The following is a 17,914-nucleotide window of genomic DNA, read 5'->3' as shown; positions in this document are numbered from 1 at the left end:
CAAGGATAGAAACAAACCAAGAAGAAAAACGATAAGCATGTTACTTTGTTGTTGTGTTGAGATTAGGTTTTGAGCCCAATACAATTATGGTGTGATTATTTGGGATGTTCAACTCAAGCTCTGAGTGAAAACTCAACTACTCCTACCCGTGCACTACCATGCCACCTCTGAGTCATTACATTTCACTGTAGCAAATCCTCACTGTGCATCTTTCAAATGTCTGCACTCTGTAGAAAATAATAATAATAATAACAATAACAATAACAATAACAATAATAATAATAATAATAATAAATAATAAAAACACATTGGAAACACAGTTTATTAGCTCATTTGACTAATTTTGTGTCCCACTACAAATATTGAAAAGTGAGTATGCCAAAGCAGGAAATGTAATAAGTAAAACCTCTAAAGCCTTAATGAAGACAAAAAATCTAAACTGGAAGACTAGACATCATTTTATCTCTAAACACTTGGCTTTTAGTGAAGTTAATTACTGAAGCCAAATTTTGCAATGGCGATTTTTTGGCATTTAGTGAATATGACAGGGTTTTTTTCCAGAGGACATAAAGACAATCCTCAGAGAAAACTCCCATCTTCTATAGAAACATTTTTTCCTCGTTTGGTAACCACTGGTCCTAGTACAAAAGGAAGGAAAATAGAACATCTGGAAAAGTGACCTCTGCAATGTTCCTGAGAATAGATGGTTTACTGAGCTCCCTTATATAAACTGCAATTCTTTGCACTTGATTGCCACGTGAAGATGATATTAGATCAAGTTAATACAACTTTCAGAATTGCATATCTTTTTTTTCTTTTTTCCTTTAATGTTTCATAACCCATATCACCTTTACTTAAAAATTGATTTTGCTTGCTCTTTATGTCTGTTCTTGTGTCATATTGTTGGTTTGGGAGATTTTTGACCTATCCTAAAGAATTTTATCACAGAGTGTCATACAAGAGAAACAGAAGCAGCAATGATTGCACAACTGCCTCTAATTGCAGGAGAACTTGACAGCTCAGATCTGTCAATCCCATGCTTTTTGTTGTTGTTGTTTTTAATATTCTTCCCTCCCTTGTGCTCAAAACCCCATACCCCCAGTGCAGTAAAGTAACAGTCATTTAGAAATAGACCAGCAAGAATTCAGCAGATTCAGTCAAGCACAGAGCAAGGCAAAAGGGCTAATCACAGGTATGGAAAGACTTCTAAGTGAAAAATAACTGAGGAAAGATATGACAGATGTTTATGAAGCTGTAAGCAATTTGGAGACAATGTCTTGTTAACAAAAGGGTAGGAAGTCAACTAAATGCAGATGCTGGCAGATTCAGAGTAAGGAAAATGTGCATGCATTATGTACTTAAGTTATAGAACATTTCACACCATGATTTTGTGATTGCTAAGAGTTCAGATCAGCAGAGGGTGTGCAAGTAACGTATATCAGAGGTCATTACATATAAAGATGCCACCTTTTAGCTTTAATAGACCACAATCCCTGAGCTGTTGGAGGATAGGAAAAATCTGGAAGTATTACCAGATTTCTGCTTTGTTCTGTGCTTTTTATACAGCTGCATATGTGCATTATCAAACAGGATAGCAGCTTAGTCTCATGACTGGAGTGCTGCAATGCCTGGCTATAAGCTCTATAGAAGGGACAGGCAGCATAGAAGGGGTGGTGGTGTGGCTCTCTATATTAGAGAGTCTTTCGAGGTTGTAGAACTCGAGGTTGGGAATGACAAGGTCGAGTCCCTTTGGGTTAGGATCGGCAGGGACAACAAGGCTAGTGTCCTGGTCGGGGTCTGCTATAGACCGCCGAACCAGGATGAGGAGACGGATGAGGAATTCTACAGGCAGCTGACAGAGGTTGCAAAATCATCAGCTCTTGTACTCGTGGGGGACTTCAACTTCCCTGACATATCCTGGAAGCACAACACAGCCCTGAGAAAGCAGTCTAGGAGGTTTCTGGAGAGCGTGGAAGATAGCTTCCTGACGCAGCTGGTTAGTGAGCCTACCAGGGGAGGTGCCCCGCTAGACCTTCTCTTCACAAACAGAGAAGGACTGGTGGAGGACGTGATCGTCGGGAGCTGTCTAGGGCAGAGTGACCACGCAATGGTGGAGTTCACTATTCTTGGCGAGGCCAGGAAGGGGACCAGTAAAACCGCTGTATTGGACTTTTGGAGGGCTGACTTTGAGCTGCTCAGGACACTGGTTGGTGGAGTCCCTTGGGAGGCAGTTCTGAAGGGCAGAGGGGTCCAGGAAGGCTGGGCGCTCTTCAAGAGGGAAGTCTTAATGGCGCAGGAACGGTCTGTTCCCACGTGCCCAAAGACGAGCTGGCGGGGAAGAAGACCGGCCTGGCTCAACAGAGAATTGTGGCTTGATCTTAGGAGGAAAAAGAGGGTTTATAAGCTTTGGAAAAGTGGGCAGGCCACTAAGGAGGACTTTAAAGAAGTAGCGAGGCTGTGCAGGGACAAAATTAGGAAGGCCAAAGCTCATCTGGAGCTCAATCTGGCTACTGCCGTTAAAGATAACAAAAAACGTTTCTATAAATACATCAACACAAAAAGGAGGACTAAGGAGAATCTCCATCCTTTACTGGATGCGGGGGGAAACTTAGTTACAAGAGATGAGGAAAAGGCGGAGGTGCTCAATGCCTTCTTTGCCTCAGTCTTTAGCGGCAATACCGGATGTTCTCTGGATACCCAGTACCCTGAGCTGGTGGAAGGGGATGGGGAGCAGGATGTGGCCCTCATTATCCATGAAGAACTGGTTGGTGACCTACTACGGCACTTAGATGTGCACAAGTCGATGGGGCCAGATGGGATCCACCCAAGGGTACTGAGGGAACTGGCAGAGGAGCTGGCCAAGCCACTGTCCATCATTTATCAACAGTCCTGGCTATCGGGGGAGGTCCCAATCGACTGGCGGCTAGCAAACGTGACGCCCATCTACAAGAAGGGCCGGAGGGCAGACCCAGGAAACTACAGGCCTGTCAGTTTGACCTCAGTGCCAGGAAAGCTCATGGAGCAGATCCTCCTGAGAGTCATCATGCAGCACTTGAAGGGGAAGCAGGCGATCAGGCCCAGTCAGCATGGCTTTATGAAAGGCAGGTCATGCCTGACGAACCTGATCTCCTTCTATGACAGAGTGACGCGCTGGGTGGATGAGGGAAAGGCTGTGGATGTGGTCTACCTTGACTTCAGCAAGGCTTTTGACACCGTCTCCCACAGCATTCTCCTCAAGAAACTGGCTGCTCTTGGCTTGGACTGGCGCACGCTTCGTTGGGTTAGAAACTGGCTGGATAGCCGGGCCCAAAGAGTCGTGGTGAATGGAGCCAAGTCCAGTTGGAGGTCAGTCACTAGTGGCGTCCCCCAGGGCTCGGTGCTGGGGCCGGTCCTCTTTAATATCTTCATCGATGATCTGGACGAGGGCATCGAGTGCACCCTCAGTAAGTTCGCAGATGACACCAAGTTAGGTGCGTGTGTCGATCTGCTTGAGGGTAGGAAAGCTCTGCAGGAGGATCTGGATAGGCTGCACCGATGGGCTGAGGTCAACTGCATGAAGTTTAACAAGGCCAAGTGCCGGGTCCTGCACCTGGGGCGCAATAACCCCAAGCAGAGCTACAGGCTGGGAGAGGAATGGTTGGAAAGCTGCCAGGCAGAGAAGGACCTGGGAGTGATGGTGGACAGTCGGCTGAATATGAGCCAGCAGTGTGCTCAGGTGGCCAAGAAGGCCAACGGCATCCTGGCTTGTATTAGGAACAGCGTGACCAGCAGGGCTAGGGAGGTGATCGTCCCCCTGTACTCAGCTCTGGTGAGGCCGCACCTCGAGTACTGTGTTCAGTTTTGGGCCCCTCGCTACAAGAAGGACATCGAGGTGCTTGAGCGGGTGCAGAGAAGGGCGACGAAGCTGGTGAGGGGCCTGGAGAACAAGTCCTACGAGGAGCGGCTGAGGGAGCTGGGCTTGTTCAGCCTGGAGAAGAGGAGGCTCAGGGGCGACCTTATCGCTCTTTTTAGGTACCTCAAGGGAGGCTGTAGCGAGGTGGGGGTTGGCCTGTTCTCCCACGTGCCTGGTGACAGGACGAGGGGGAATGGGTTTAAGTTGAGCCAGGGGAGTTTTAGGCTAGATGTTAGGAAGAACTTCTTCACTGAAAGGGTTGTGAGGCACTGGAACAGGCTGCCCAGGGAAGTGGTGGAGTCACCATCCTTGGAAGTCTTCAAAAGACGTTTAGATGTAGAGCTTAGGGATATGGTTTAGTGGAGGGCTGTTAGCGTTAGGTTGGAGGTTGGACTCGATGACCTTGAGGTCTCTTCCAACCTAGAAAATTCTGTGATTCTGTGATTAGAGGCACATTGGTCGGATCAACTGTTGCCATTCAGGCTTTTATGGCTAGTTATCCAAATGCCAAAAGTGAAGTGATATAAAAACAAAAGCAAGCAATTAAGCCCTACAGATCAAGTGCAAGCCTGTTGCAGCATTGTTTAATTTAGTGCCTCAGAGAAGCAAAAGATTATGCCTATTAAAGAACAACTCTGATTTTAATACTTAAGGACTGGCTTAAGGACAAGAGCTCTTGTAGCAGCATTTATCCCACACTGACTTTCAGGGACAAGGGAAAATAATTTGAAACGTTTCTGCTTGACCAAGGATCTGACAATTTATCATCATACAGAACACTAGGAAAGAAGATTGCTATGTAGAGCCTGAAGTTAAGCTCTTTCTAACAGCAGGATGAACTTAATAAAAGAATGTACACAAGTCACTTATTAAGTGGAGCAGAAAGATAATTTCCTGTAATGAACACAAGGGATTTTGTCCTGAACAGTTACAGCTTCCAGATTGCTCTGTTTCCAGCTCTAAATTGCTCCTTTGTATGTCTGTAGGAAGAAAAACAGGTGAAATATTCAGCTACTAGTACTGCTGGAGGTTCCACTTCTAACTTCCAGAACACAGTCAGTACCACCTTCCTTGCCCTCAGTACCTAAAAATAAATTATAGAAATTGCTTTCATTTACAAGGACATTTTCAGATCATCCTTTTGTTCGCTGTCTTCTGATGGATACTTATCCTACTGAAAACCAAACAAGTACCCTGTTTGCTTCAAACTTTAAAGCATTTAACATACAAAAAAATAGCTGTAAGAACGAGACTGTCATTTGCAAAGCCACCTCCAGGTGGAAATGTAGGATGATGATAGCCAGGTTGGAAGTGACATTTCCACCTAATATTTTTCTGTCCTTGACTCCTTCAGATTGTATTCATCCATTTCACATTAAAGAGACTGATGTCTGTAATTCAAGAGTCAGTGTGAACTCATTTTTGGAAGTTTGTAGTAGATATCCCCTAATGACGAGGGAGCTAGAACTCCATACTATATTATACTTGGTGCTATTTTATCCCACAGTTAAGCACTGCACAGTGGTCCCACAGGACTAAAGGGAGATTCTGGTTATTTACAGAAAGGAAAAAATAGCTAGCTTTTCATTTGAAGAACTAAGAGTTGTTTGTTTTTTATTTTTCCACACTTGTTTTGATAATAGCTGAAGAATTATGGTTAGATTAAGGGGACTCAAACATAGTGTACACAATTACTTTTGTTCCAGCTGTGTAAACATTTATGCATGTGACCAAATTTAAGCTTGAAAATGTCACCACCATTAATTATAAGTTTAGTACATGCAAAAACGGAATCAAGTCTATCAGTGCATAAATATTTGTGTCACAAACACTGGAGTGTCTTTACCTATTCTGACACATTCTTAAGCAGTGCAAGTGGCATTATTTATGCATACATTGGGAGGTCTGCCTGCTGTCTGCCTGTTTATATGACAATAATACTGCATCTGGCCTCCTACAAAATAATAATAATAAAAAAAATCACATCATTTTCTGATATTTAAAAATAGAGATAATCTATAGGTAAAAATGGCTTGACTGAACATAAACATATTTGCACACAATGGGAAAGACCGGGGAAGTTTAAGATGCAGGCTAAATCTTTACTCAGAATACTATGAAATTTGTTTTCTGCATCAGTTGATGAGGACAAACTTTCTCACTAGAGTGACACTTATCATGATCAAGAAAAATAGTCTTGAAGGAGTTCTTCAGTATCCTAGAGCCCTCCCATTACAGGTGTGTTTTTTTTTCTCCTTTTCCTCATTCCCTCACATACGTTTGTTCTTCCCACCTAGATCTTATGGCATAAGGACATGAAAACACTTTTACTATAAAGGTTCCCCCATAATTATTAAAGTCCAATGTCATTAGTATAGTAATGAACTTAATTTGTGAAAGAAAAACAACTTTGACAATCCAAAAATCTTGCTAGCCCCAAAATGTCCCCAGAAAGGGACATAACAGACATAAAGACCAGTCTTGTCACTGGGTATATACAGCACAGACCGTTGAATTCCACCTGCCCAGATTCAGCTGCAAGGTTAGGAAGCACTAAATAATAATCTCACCTTACATGTAAGTGTTCCTAAAGACAGTTACAGATGCAATTCAGAAACGGATGTTTGATTGAATTTCTTTGTGCCACGGCGTTTCCAGGAAGCAGAAGCTCCAAAAACATCTGCTCCAGATGTTTGAGCACATCATACTACATGCTTTGCTCCAACCTAAAGCTATGAATTTCAGCCTCAGATGTTGCTCTACAGAAAAGACCATCCTTGCCAAGCGTCTCAAAATGACTTGGAATTGATAAACAACTCTGATGAACCTACCATCTAATTAGACACGTGTTTCAGAAGAATCAAACAAAAAGGGGTCAAAGCCCTGTAATGCATCTGAAGGACTCTGTCAATTAAGATATGCAAATAAAATTACTGTTTGGGAAGATCCAGTGTAAACTAAATCAGCAGCTGCCCCACACATGACATTCCTGAGTACAGTATGCACAAACTAGTTTCTTTCTCACTGATCTCACGCTTACTATTTCATATCTCAGGGTGAAAGCATTTACATGGTACTTGGCACAGAGCAGCTGATACTCCTCAAGGTCACACCATGTGGTGAAAACACATGAGCACCCTTACAATATGAGCAATCAACACTTAATATCCAAATGTTCGCAGGACCAGCAGCCGCAGGAGGGTACAAAGCACTTGGAGGTGTCAGTGGTTCTAACTTTTGTCCCCTTGATAAACAACATGTTACAACTGGGTCTCCGACAATGGCTATCCCTGTGTGATTTCAACATCAAGTTAGGCAGACCCTGTTGCCTAACTTCCTTCTGCAGTTGTGGCTGTAGTTTAATCGACAAACTTCCCTTTGGGGTACACCTGTTACCAATAGCACAAGGCAACCCCAGAAAGGGAACCTGAACTGCTTGTACCATAAGATCAATTAGCAACTAACCCAGCCCAACTGACTACTGCAGCAGTAGTTTCTCTCATTTTCCATACAAATTTTATCAGCCCAATGCACATGATTGGTTATATATATCTATATATGCATAAATACTATGTGCAGACCTCTTAATGCAATTATTCATTCAGTGGAAGTCATTGGTACCTTCCACTCTAACATTAGTTTCATATAAAGCTTTATTTAATAAAACTTCCTGTTGTTAATCTCATTTTCCCAGTCAACACAGTCAGATGAAAGGATCTGCAGATGCAATTCTAAAAGGAAGTGCACTTACTAAGGTGAAGAATAATCTTTCTAACAAAATACACTTTTCACTTTCTTCCTTTATTTCATAGTTAGGATCACAGTCCCTATCATCATAACTGTTTACTTCCAAACAGATGCCAAAAATTACAGCCTCTAAAAAAGCTGAGAGACAGCATTTTAACTGTATAAAGAGGGATTCCTTACTTTCAGTGATCAAAGTACTTTTTCTAAGAAACTAATCTAAAGCATTTTCAGAGGAATCCAATCTCTGGTGAAACAGCTCTATTTAATCAAAAATTATCTACAGAATGACAGTAGCATCATTTTATACGAACCAAAGCAACTTAAGACACATCTGTAACTAAACCAGAGCCAAAATAAACTTCTGCCTTTCTCACCATGCAAAAACTTCTAGTGCTAGTTCTATCTAACAGTAGATGGACATCTAGTGGTGCAATGTAATTGACTCCTTTTATTAAGTAGCTTCATACATTAAAAGCCCCATCAACAGAAGTGCTTCCTAACATACTAATAAGTGCATTAGTATGACCTCTTAAAGGTTTTATTTGTTCTTTAGCTGCCTTTCAATAATCCTTGGGATAGTGTTCTCCGGAACTTTTCTAGGGACTGAGGTTAAATTAACAGGTCTGTAGCTTCTGGGGCCTTTTCTCGTGTCTTTTCTGTAAATGGGTGTAACATGGCAGGGGGGTGGAACTCGATGATCTTTAAGGTCCCTTCCAACCCAAGTCGTTCTATGGTTCTGTGGGCTAACCTCCAGCTGGTAGAAACCTCCCCAGACTCCCAAGGCCTTCAGTAAATTGTTGATAGGGAACTAGTTAGCTGTAGCTAGCAAACTGTAACATCCACTAACTCCCTCAGTACTCTGGGGTGAACCCCATCAGGCCCCATGGACTTATGAATGTTTAGCCTATACAACAGGTCCCTTACAATTCCAGTGACCACAGGCAGAAAGTCACTGTTCCCTCAGTCAGGGTCCTCCAAATCTGAGGACCAGGCAGATGATGAGAAGCAAGTCATCTTTTACATAGAATATTACTACATTTTATATCACTGCAGTCTGTAAAGTTTAAAAAGCATAAGGCAGAAAAGAAGATAGAATGAGAACAGTATCTCTATACGTATGAAATTTGGAGATGAAAAATGATAGATTTTAGTATTTCAGTACTTAGTATTCCAACATTTATCTGCACCTCTTATTAAGTCTATTCAGAATCAAAGAATGGGTTGGGTTGGAAGGGACCTTAAAGATCACCCCAATCCATCTTCCTGCCATGGGCAGGGACACTTCCCACCAGGCCAAGTTGCCCAAAGCCCCATCCAGCCTGGCCTTGAACACCTCCAGGGCTGGGGCATCCACAGCTTCTCTGGGCAACCTGTTCCTGTGCCTCACCACCATCACAGTAAAGAATTTCTTCCTTATATATAATCTAAATCTACTCTCTTTTAGTCTAAAACTGTTCCCTGTTGCACTATCATTGTCTGCCTGAGCAAAAAGTTGCTTTGTATCTTTTTTATAAGCCCCCTTTAAGTATTGAAAAGCTGCAATAAGGTCTCCCCAGAGCCTTCTCTTCTCTAGGCTGAACATCCCCAGCTCTCTCAGACTTTCTGCATAGGAGAGGTGCTCCAAAAGCCTCCAAATAAATTTCCAGGGCATATTTTCATATCTCCTGAAATATGACATATTTTCGTATCTCCTGAGATATGACAGGAGACTGTCACAAGTCCATGGAGCCATATGGGATCCACTCGAGGGTGCTGAGGGTGGATGTGATTGCTGGGTCACTTTCCATCATCAATCAGCGGTCATGGTCATCTGGAGAGGTCCCAGATGACTGGAGGCTTGCTAATGTGACGCCCATCTATAAGAAGGGCTGTGAGGAGGACCTGGGGAACTACAGGTCTGTCAGCCTGACCTTGGTACCAGGAAAGGTGATGGTACAGGTCATCTTGAATGCAATCATGCAGCATATGTGGGACAACCGTGGGATCAAGCCCAGTCAGCACAGATTCATTAAATCTCATCTCATTCTATGACTGGGTGACCCACCTGGTGGATGAGGGACAGCCTGTTGAAATAGGTTACCTAGACTTCAGCAAAGCCTTTGATACGGTCTCCCACAGTATTCTCCTAGAGAAGCAGGCAGCCCATGGTTTGGACAGGTACACTTTTTGCTGGGTTAACAATTGGCTGGATGGCTGGGCTCAGAGATTGGTGGTGAATGGAGTGAAATCCAGCTGGTGACCGGTCACCAGTGGTGTTCCCCAGGGGTCGGTGTTGGGGCCATCCGCTTTAATATCTTTATCGATTATTTGGATGAGGGAATTGAGTGCACGCTCAGTAAGTCTGCAGACAACACCAAGCTGGGGGGGAGTGTTGATCTGCCGGAGGGTAGGAAGGCTCTGCAGAGGGACCTGGACAGGTTGGGTCGATGGGCAGAGGCCAATGGGATGAGATTCAACATGGCTCTGTGTTGGGTGCTGCACTCTGGCCTCAACAACCCTATGCAGTGCTACAGGCTTGGGGCAGGGTGGCTGGAAAGCTGTGCAGAGGAAGAGATCTGGGGGTGCTGGCTGATGCTCGCCTGAACACGATCCAGCAGTGTGCCCAGGTGGCCAAGAAGGGCAACGGCATCCTGGCTTGTATCAGGAATAGTGTAGCCAGCAGGACCAGGGAGGTGATCGTCCCCCTGTACTCTGCTCTGGTGAGGCCACACCTTGAGTGCTGTGTTCAGCTTTGGGCCCCTCACTACCAGAAGGACATCGAGGCCCTGGAGAGTATCCAGAGAAGGACTACAAAGCTGGTGAAGGGCCTGGAGCACAAGTCCTGTGAGGAGTGGCTGAGGGAACTGGGGTTGTTTAGCCTGGAGGAGGCTCAGGGGAGACCTTATTGCTCTCTACAACTACCTGAAAGGAAGGTGAGGGGAGCTGGGATTGCCCTCTTCTCACAGATAACTAGCGATAGGACTAGAGGGAATGGCCTCAAGTTGCACCAGGGGAGGTTCAGACTGGAAATGAGGAGACATTTCTTCTCAGAAAGAGCTGTCGGGCATTGGGACGGGTTGCCCAGGGAGATGGTAAAGTCATTGTCTCTGGGGGTGTTTAATGTGGTTGGACGTGGTGCTTGGGGACATGGTTTAGTGGGTGACATTGGTGGTAGGGGGATGTTTGGACCAGGTGATCTTGGAGGGCTTTTCCAACCATAATGATTCTGTGAGCGCATGATTCTATAAACTCAAAGAGCCACCTGCACAGCACACGGTTTTGCAGAACCTACTGCCTTGAACACCTCTATTAAAAAATAAAAAATAAAAAGCAGAAAACAAACAAACAAACTATGCGGGAGCGCACTCCCCACCGCCACACCGCAGGCGGGCGCCATCTCAGACGCCCTGCCCGGGGCGCGCATGCTCCGCCCGGCTTCCGCGTCAGGGCGGGGAGGGGAAGGGAAGGGAAGGGACGGGACGAGAGGGGCCGGGGAGGGGGCGGCAGGGCCCGGCCATGGACGCCAGTACTTTGGAGCTGGACGCGGTGAAGTTCGCGCAGCTGGCGGTGCAGCGGGACCAGAGCGGGCGCTACCAGGAGGCCGTCTTCTACTACAGGGTATGGGGCGGGGGGGGAAGCGCCGGGGGCGGTGGGGTCCCTTCCCCGGGGCTCTGAAGTGGGTGAGCGCAGTGTTAGGGTGCCTGCGGGCAGCAGAGGGGTGGAAAAGGTCTTAAGCTGCTCATGTGGGGTGAGCTGAGTGTGTTTGTGCGAAGTGTGTGCTGTTGTGAAACGTTGTTGGTCGTAAATGCCAGCTCTGAACTGTGCTTCCGTCATGTCACCGTAAACAGCCGGTGTGCTGGCTCTGCAGGCATTTGCTCAGCTGCTTCTGCCCTTTGGAGGGTTAATGTGTGGAAATGTATTGTCACCCTGCCTCTTAAAGCCAGGTAGAACAGTTGTGCTTGAAACAAACCGCAGGAGAAGCATCAATTATGCATGTTTTTTTGATGTACTGGGTTGAAGATCCACATTTGTTTTGTGCGTCATACACAGACAGCTTACAAGGGGGATACAACATCTGTACTTCTGGTATGCCACAAACATGCATATGGTCCTTCAGCAGGTATCTGTAGAGTGTTCTTTCTCACAGATAGCTGTATGCTAGACCTTAGCAGTAGTTAATTGCTATACATGAAAGGAACAGCATCTCTGTTTTCATTTGTAATATGGTGATGGATGTTGACCATGAGCATGAAGCTCTTGGTTATGCGATGCCCATCGGTAAAATATTTATCCTGATAAGTACAGGCTGTATTTAAGCTTGGGCAAACTAGGCAGGTGCCTATGGGAATAAACCGATAAGCTTGACAACATCATAGCCACAAGAGCAAGAGACGCCAGCTGTGACTGCTTGCCCTGTAAGGAGCAGCCTTTCTGGAGACCATCTTTGTGGAGCAGCTCTCAGGGAGTTACTGCTCTGCTTCCTACAAACACAGCCTGCTACGTGACAGTCACCTTCTCATCTGCTGCTGCTAGGAAGAAAAGCACTGCTGCAGAAGTCTGTCTGTTCCTTGCTTTTCCCCCTGTGACAATAATGGGGACAAAGTAAGGTTTTTATCCTCGTTTTTAGGAGTGACAAATTTCAGTTTTCTGTATGCTTGTGAGACTGCGTCAGCTGTGGCTGTTGATTACAACCCTGCCAAACCTTAATGTGTTTTTCATAAATTTAGTGAATGGATAGACAGCTTATGCAACTGAAAACATTTTTTCTACATAGATTTGTGCAGTATAGGAAAAGCCTTAATGCGGATAAACACGCTCTGCATCTGAGCTGGAGACCTACACTCAGTCCTTAATGTACTTTGATTAATATCCAGTGTTTTATGTGCTTACAAACATTTAAAGATCAAAGTCTGAGGAGCTAGGAAACTTTAATTTTATAGAATTTCAAGATTTGATAGCATTATATGAGTAACGCTAATAGAAAAGACTTCATAAACCAAAATTCTATGGGTTTGGTTTTGAAAAGTTTTTATATTGGTTTTCTTCTCATTATTATCAAATTCAATGTGAATAAGTTCAGTAGTATCTTTTTTTTTTTTTTTTTTTTTTTTTAAACCATAAATCTGAAGCTTTAAAAATAAAAGACAGCTTGCAACCTGTGAGCTTTACTTAAATGATTTTGGTGCATGCTTGAGAAAGTTTATTTAACGTTTCTGAGTTCGTGGATTAAACTATACATGCAGATCTAAGATCAGGCCTTAAAGAACTTCAGAAGGTTTATTATAGTTTTATGGGTTGTCCCATGTGTGAGAAATTGAACGTAGGAGATTGGATCTCATTTATGTCTTCCTTGCAACAGATTTTTCCCTCTAGCCACTGAGTCGTTATGTAGATGTCAGGTCCTGTTTTCATGCAACTTACGGCAGTTACAGGCCCTCTGTTCATTGAGAATAATTTTCCAGGCAGGAAATATTATCTTTGTTTCAAATTCTTTTCCTTTCAGGAAGCTGCACAAGCCTTGATTTATGCTGGGATGGCAGGGTCAAGCTTGGAAAACATTCAAGAAAAAATAAATGAGTACTTGGAGAGAGTTCAAGCTCTCCATTCAGCAGGTGGGTAAGGAGCTTTCTAATTAAACCTTTGTTTAAATTGAGCAGTGCTGTGAAATATTTATATGTGATGTTCGCTCTGCTTTTCATGTTTCTAATTTTTTTTTTGCACTGTGTAACAGACCATAAATACAATAAGCACATCAGCGTTTTGAATTCTGTAATACCTCAGAAGTGAAGCACTTATTTCCTAAGCACTTGAGTGTGGATATTCTTTCCTTTTAAATATTCCTAGGAACCATATCTGCACAGCAAATCTGAGAAAATAATTAAAAACAGAAAACAACAACAACAACAAAAAACAATCAGGAACTAATCAAAACTTCCATCTAAGCCTCAGCAGCGTGATGGGTTCAAAGCAGGTGTGCTTGGATATTTATGTAGAATTATTAACTTCAAGAGGGTGAAATAACACAAGAAGTGTTTGGACATAAATAAAAATCTCCAGTTATTGTACACCTGTAATTCTCATTTAGAATCTCAGCCCAAGTGGGATGGTGGGAGGTTTATAGACCAGTCTCCTGCTCAAATCAGGGTAGATGCTGATTTTTGGACTAGGTTGCTTGGGTCTGGTCAAGTCCAGGAAATCACTACAGACAGAAATTCCCCAATGTATCTGGGCCTGTGTTCCAGGGTGCAGTTATCTTTCTTGAATGCTTATTATTTTGTGTCTAGTTGAACTTTCCATTTCAGTCTGTAGGCAGTTCTCTCACTCCCTTGCTTTGCACCACGCTGAAGAGGCTGAATCCATTTTCTTGTTAAACTCATGATTACCAGCAGATTGCTATTAGGTAGCAGGACAAATTCTCCTGCTCCTGACCATGATTAGGGACCCCGGTGATTGGACACAGTATTCCAGATGCAGCCTACTGGGCCCTGAGTAGGGATGTACTCAGGGACCCCCATGCCCTTTTCTGCAGAGCTGTTCCCCAGCTGGGCAATCCCAGTCTGTCTGGTGTTGGTCTGTCCCAGGTGTGGGGCACGGCACATCTCCTGGTAGAACTTTCTGTGGTTTCTGTCACCCTGTTACTTTAGTTTGTCTGTGTCCTTTTGAATACCAGCTGTGCCCTGGAGTAAATTGGTTTGGTGGGGTCTGCAGTTTTGATGAAGATGCACTATGTGTTCTCCTTCAGGTCATTAATAAAAATATTAAATGAGAGGGACACCTAAGGAACATATGTATTGCAGCAGGTGATACGTTTTCACAAAGGATGCAATATTTCATATAATGGAACAATCTTGTCTTTAGTGTAATATGAAAGATTCTGTGTACGTTACTTGGCATGTGAAATATCCTGAGAGCATGTCCCTGCTCTTGGGAGGAGCGTTTGGTTTTCATCGTTGCAGAGATGTCTGTAGCAAAGTTTTTGTTTCCAGTCAAAAGTAGATGATGCTCATCTGGTAGAACTGCTAGGGCTTCAGTACTGTGTTAAGAATGCTTTAACTGTCGAATGCTGTTAATGCTGTCGAATGCTAAATATTCTTTTTCATTTAGTTCAGTCACAGAAAACAGATCCTCTGAAGTCAAAGCAACAGTTGGACTTGGAGCGTGCTCACTTCCTCGTTACGCAGGCTTTTGATGAAGATGACAAAGGCAACGCAGAAGAAGCTATAGAGTTATACACAGAAGCAGTGGAACTCTGTTTGAAAACAGTATGTTAAGCTACAAGTTAACTTGGTGGAATTATGTGATGGTAAGAAATACTTCCTCTTACACAAGTGACTGACCCCTAAAGACTGGCTTAAAAATGGAGTACCTGTATTTCTAAAAACTGCTTTTGGATCTTTTTTCCATTGGATGTTTTTGTAATGTTTCTTCCAGTCATTATGTTGTTCAACACTAAATTCATGGGGACTTGTGATTTGTGTGTTTTTCTCTGAACCAGATTATACTAAAAACTAGAAATATTCTGGAATTTTTTTCTTGTTAATTTCTGCACTAGAGTGAATGCAATGTTAAAGCAGAAATTAAGAACAGTTAAGATTGAAGATGACTTGCCAGTATGTCAGCTGTATTACTTTGAGTATATTAAAGGAAGTAATTTATGAGAAATTTTTCATGTAACACTTCCTGAAAACATAAGTCCCTGATGCCAAAACTAGTAAGAAAAAAAAGTATCACTTGATTACTCAGTGCTCAACATTAAAACTGTTATGAGTGAATTTGATTCATGTTGAAGTTAATGGTAGGGATAAATTGGCTGTAATATAAGAAGAATATAATTACAGGTACTGCTTTTTTCTCTTAAGTCCAGTTGTCATAACTAACTCATTATAGGAAGAGCTCACCATCATAATGTAACTCCACCAAGTCTGTTTTTCTTTTTTCCTCTTCTCTTCCCTTTTTATAGTATGAATATATGTGGGTTGTTGGGAGGGGGACATCACTATTGCTGCGTACTAGAGTAAAACCTTTTTTCTGCTTTTTGCAAACCAGTTTTAGGTAGCCTGAAAAACCTTGGCGATACACATAATCAGACCAAGAGCTCTAGTAGAACAGCTCTGTTTTGTTTTTGTTTTGTTTTGTTTTTTCCGTTTGAGCTGTTGCATCAGAACTTCCTCAGTTCCTTTTTATATAAAACTTACTGCAGCAGCATACTTTTTTTTCCCTCTGCTGCACTCCTCTTTCTGTTCTGTTAGTGCATGCAAATATTACTTACCTATGTAGAAGTTACTCTGAAATTATCTCATGTTAACAACTGATGTTACCTGATATTTTATTGTGTGCAGATACTACTGAACTTTCCTTTGGTCTTGATTAGCATCTTGTTTTATTAAGGTGACTGTAGGCTTTATCCCTCAAGGGGATCAAAAAGTGCCATTGTAGGATGAAAGAAGATTGAAGGAACTCTGCTATCTTGAAGCAGTACTATTTTGTTTTCTGCTCCGTGTGTTCTGGTGGAGAGTTTTACTTTCTTACCTTTGGAGCAGTCAGAGATCAGCCATTCCTTTTCTTCTGTGGCTGTCTCCTGGATGGGTCTGTAGGAGTACCACATCCACTGCTTACCTTCATGGATCTTTCAAAGTCTTTTCCAACCAGGAACTCTTAAGAGTACTTTATTACCAGATAAAAGTAGTTCCTTATAAAGAGTGCTTCTAGTTTCATTTCTTAGGGTGATAGTAGCTTGCTTTTTGTTTCCTCAATTGACCTAGAATCAGTCAAGGTACGAAGCCAAACCCTGAAACCTGCCTGTGGGTGTCACAGAAAGAGCCACACCTCATGCTGTGTCTCTTGCAGATTACCTAGTTCCACTAGTAATGCTTCACTTGGAAGGAAAAAAAAAAGTGTAAACTGGTTGTACGAGTAATCTATTATGGCCTACCTCCCAACTGGGAATAGAAGTTAGCGCACTTGATAACTGTTTTGGTGTCGTGATGTGGATAATGTTATGCATAACATCTGCAAGAACAAGATTTTTATCTTTCAAGTAGACTCTTTCAATGAAAGCAAACATCCAAATCTATCTCTTCCTAAGTTACTATGATTATTTTTGACTTGGTTGTAGGGGGAAAAAAAAAAGGAACACATTTAAGTTCAGTAGGGTACATAACATAAGTTTTTAAATATTTTTTCCTGTTCAGAATTTTAGTATGGTTAATCCTTCTGGCAGTTTTTTGCATATAGTATTTCCAACGCTGAAGAATTTTAAATAACGCTTTCATTCTACAAGCATTTGCTAGGATTGCAAAATGATACTCACTTAGTACGCTTTCTATGCTGAGATTTTGAAAAAACACATCTGCTCGTTTCAAAGGAGAATTGGAAAAAATGGGTAGTTACTGTTGGCTGTAATTTAAAAGTGTGGAATTGTACCAACTGAGCTTATAAAACCTGTGTTTTCTTTGGATGTGTAGCTTTTCTGTTTTGTTTTGAATTTAAGGCTACTGAAACTTCAGAAGCAGGCCTGCAGTCAAAACTGAAACAGCTGGCTCGGCAAGCACTGGATCGGTGAGTATAATACTTAGCTCAACGCAGCAATTTAATTGTATGGGTAAATGGTGCATGGGAGTCTATATCTAAAACAAGTTACGTGAGTGTGAGTTCAATGTAAGTCCTTTAAAATCTTAAAATCAACAGTACGATGGAAAATAATGGACTGTGCTCGGCTGTTTCAGTATAAGCTGTTTTCCAGCACTTTTTCAGTCTGTGTTTTAAAAAAAAGTACTGATTTGAATGTGTAGCAAGCCAGCAGTTCAATGCAACAACAAAAAATATGTCTCTTGAATACACAGTCTTCAAGCAGTTGAAATGCTGGGTTGTGGTAAAGGTAGTAGGTTTTTCTGCTATGGTAGTTTTTAGACAAATTAAATCCTGAATTTCTGAGAGAAGGCAAAGCAGTAGGTGGTGCTGAAGCCAGTGTTGGTGATCCTACTATGATCACCATGTAGGGTCGCTCTGATCCTACTATGTCCTGTCAGTGAATTACTCTTAAGAGGGAATTTTTTCTCTCAGAGTTTGTGGTCTTTTTCTGAGGTTCCAGATAATGAATGTTTATCCAAATTCTCCTATTAGCATAGTCTTAAAGGTGACAAAATCTGATGAGTTCTGCTGGAAGTAGTTTATATTTGAGTTGCAAATGGTGGATTTTCATTTATTCTAGAATGGGAAAATAAAGAAGTGGTGGCATCGGTACTGAACGTTTTCTAAAACACCTATCTTCTATCGATATTATTTGTGAATTGATTT

The 17,914-nt window shown here is 42.6% G+C and overlaps 1 protein-coding gene across 3 annotated transcripts in view; it reads left to right on the top strand.

The window, feature by feature from the left end:
* Positions 1-11,099: 11,099 nt before the first annotated feature.
* The window catches only part of CAPN7 (calpain 7), a 32,382-nt gene continuing 25,567 nt past the window's right edge, over positions 11,100-17,914 (top strand). Inside the window, exons 1-4 of one of the 3 annotated variants that reach the window (XM_084509546.1) lie at positions 11,100-11,236; positions 13,122-13,230; positions 14,723-14,880; positions 17,109-17,176. In XM_084509546.1, the coding sequence (XP_084365672.1) occupies positions 11,135-11,236; positions 13,122-13,230; positions 14,723-14,880; positions 17,109-17,176 (437 nt within the window). In that variant the 5' untranslated portion in view covers positions 11,100-11,134. Of the gene's footprint in view, positions 11,237-12,028; positions 12,221-13,121; positions 13,231-14,722; positions 14,922-17,108; positions 17,177-17,914 lie in introns of those variants that run through there. The other 2 variants (XM_084509547.1, XM_084509548.1) reach the window with 2 other exon arrangements.

Source organism: Aythya ferina (genome assembly GCF_964211825.1).
Source record: "Aythya ferina genome assembly, chromosome: 2".
Lineage (NCBI taxonomy): Eukaryota > Metazoa > Chordata > Aves > Anseriformes > Anatidae > Aythya > Aythya ferina.
Note: the sequence above shows the minus strand (reverse complement) of the source record. Positions and strands in the feature narration are given on the sequence as shown.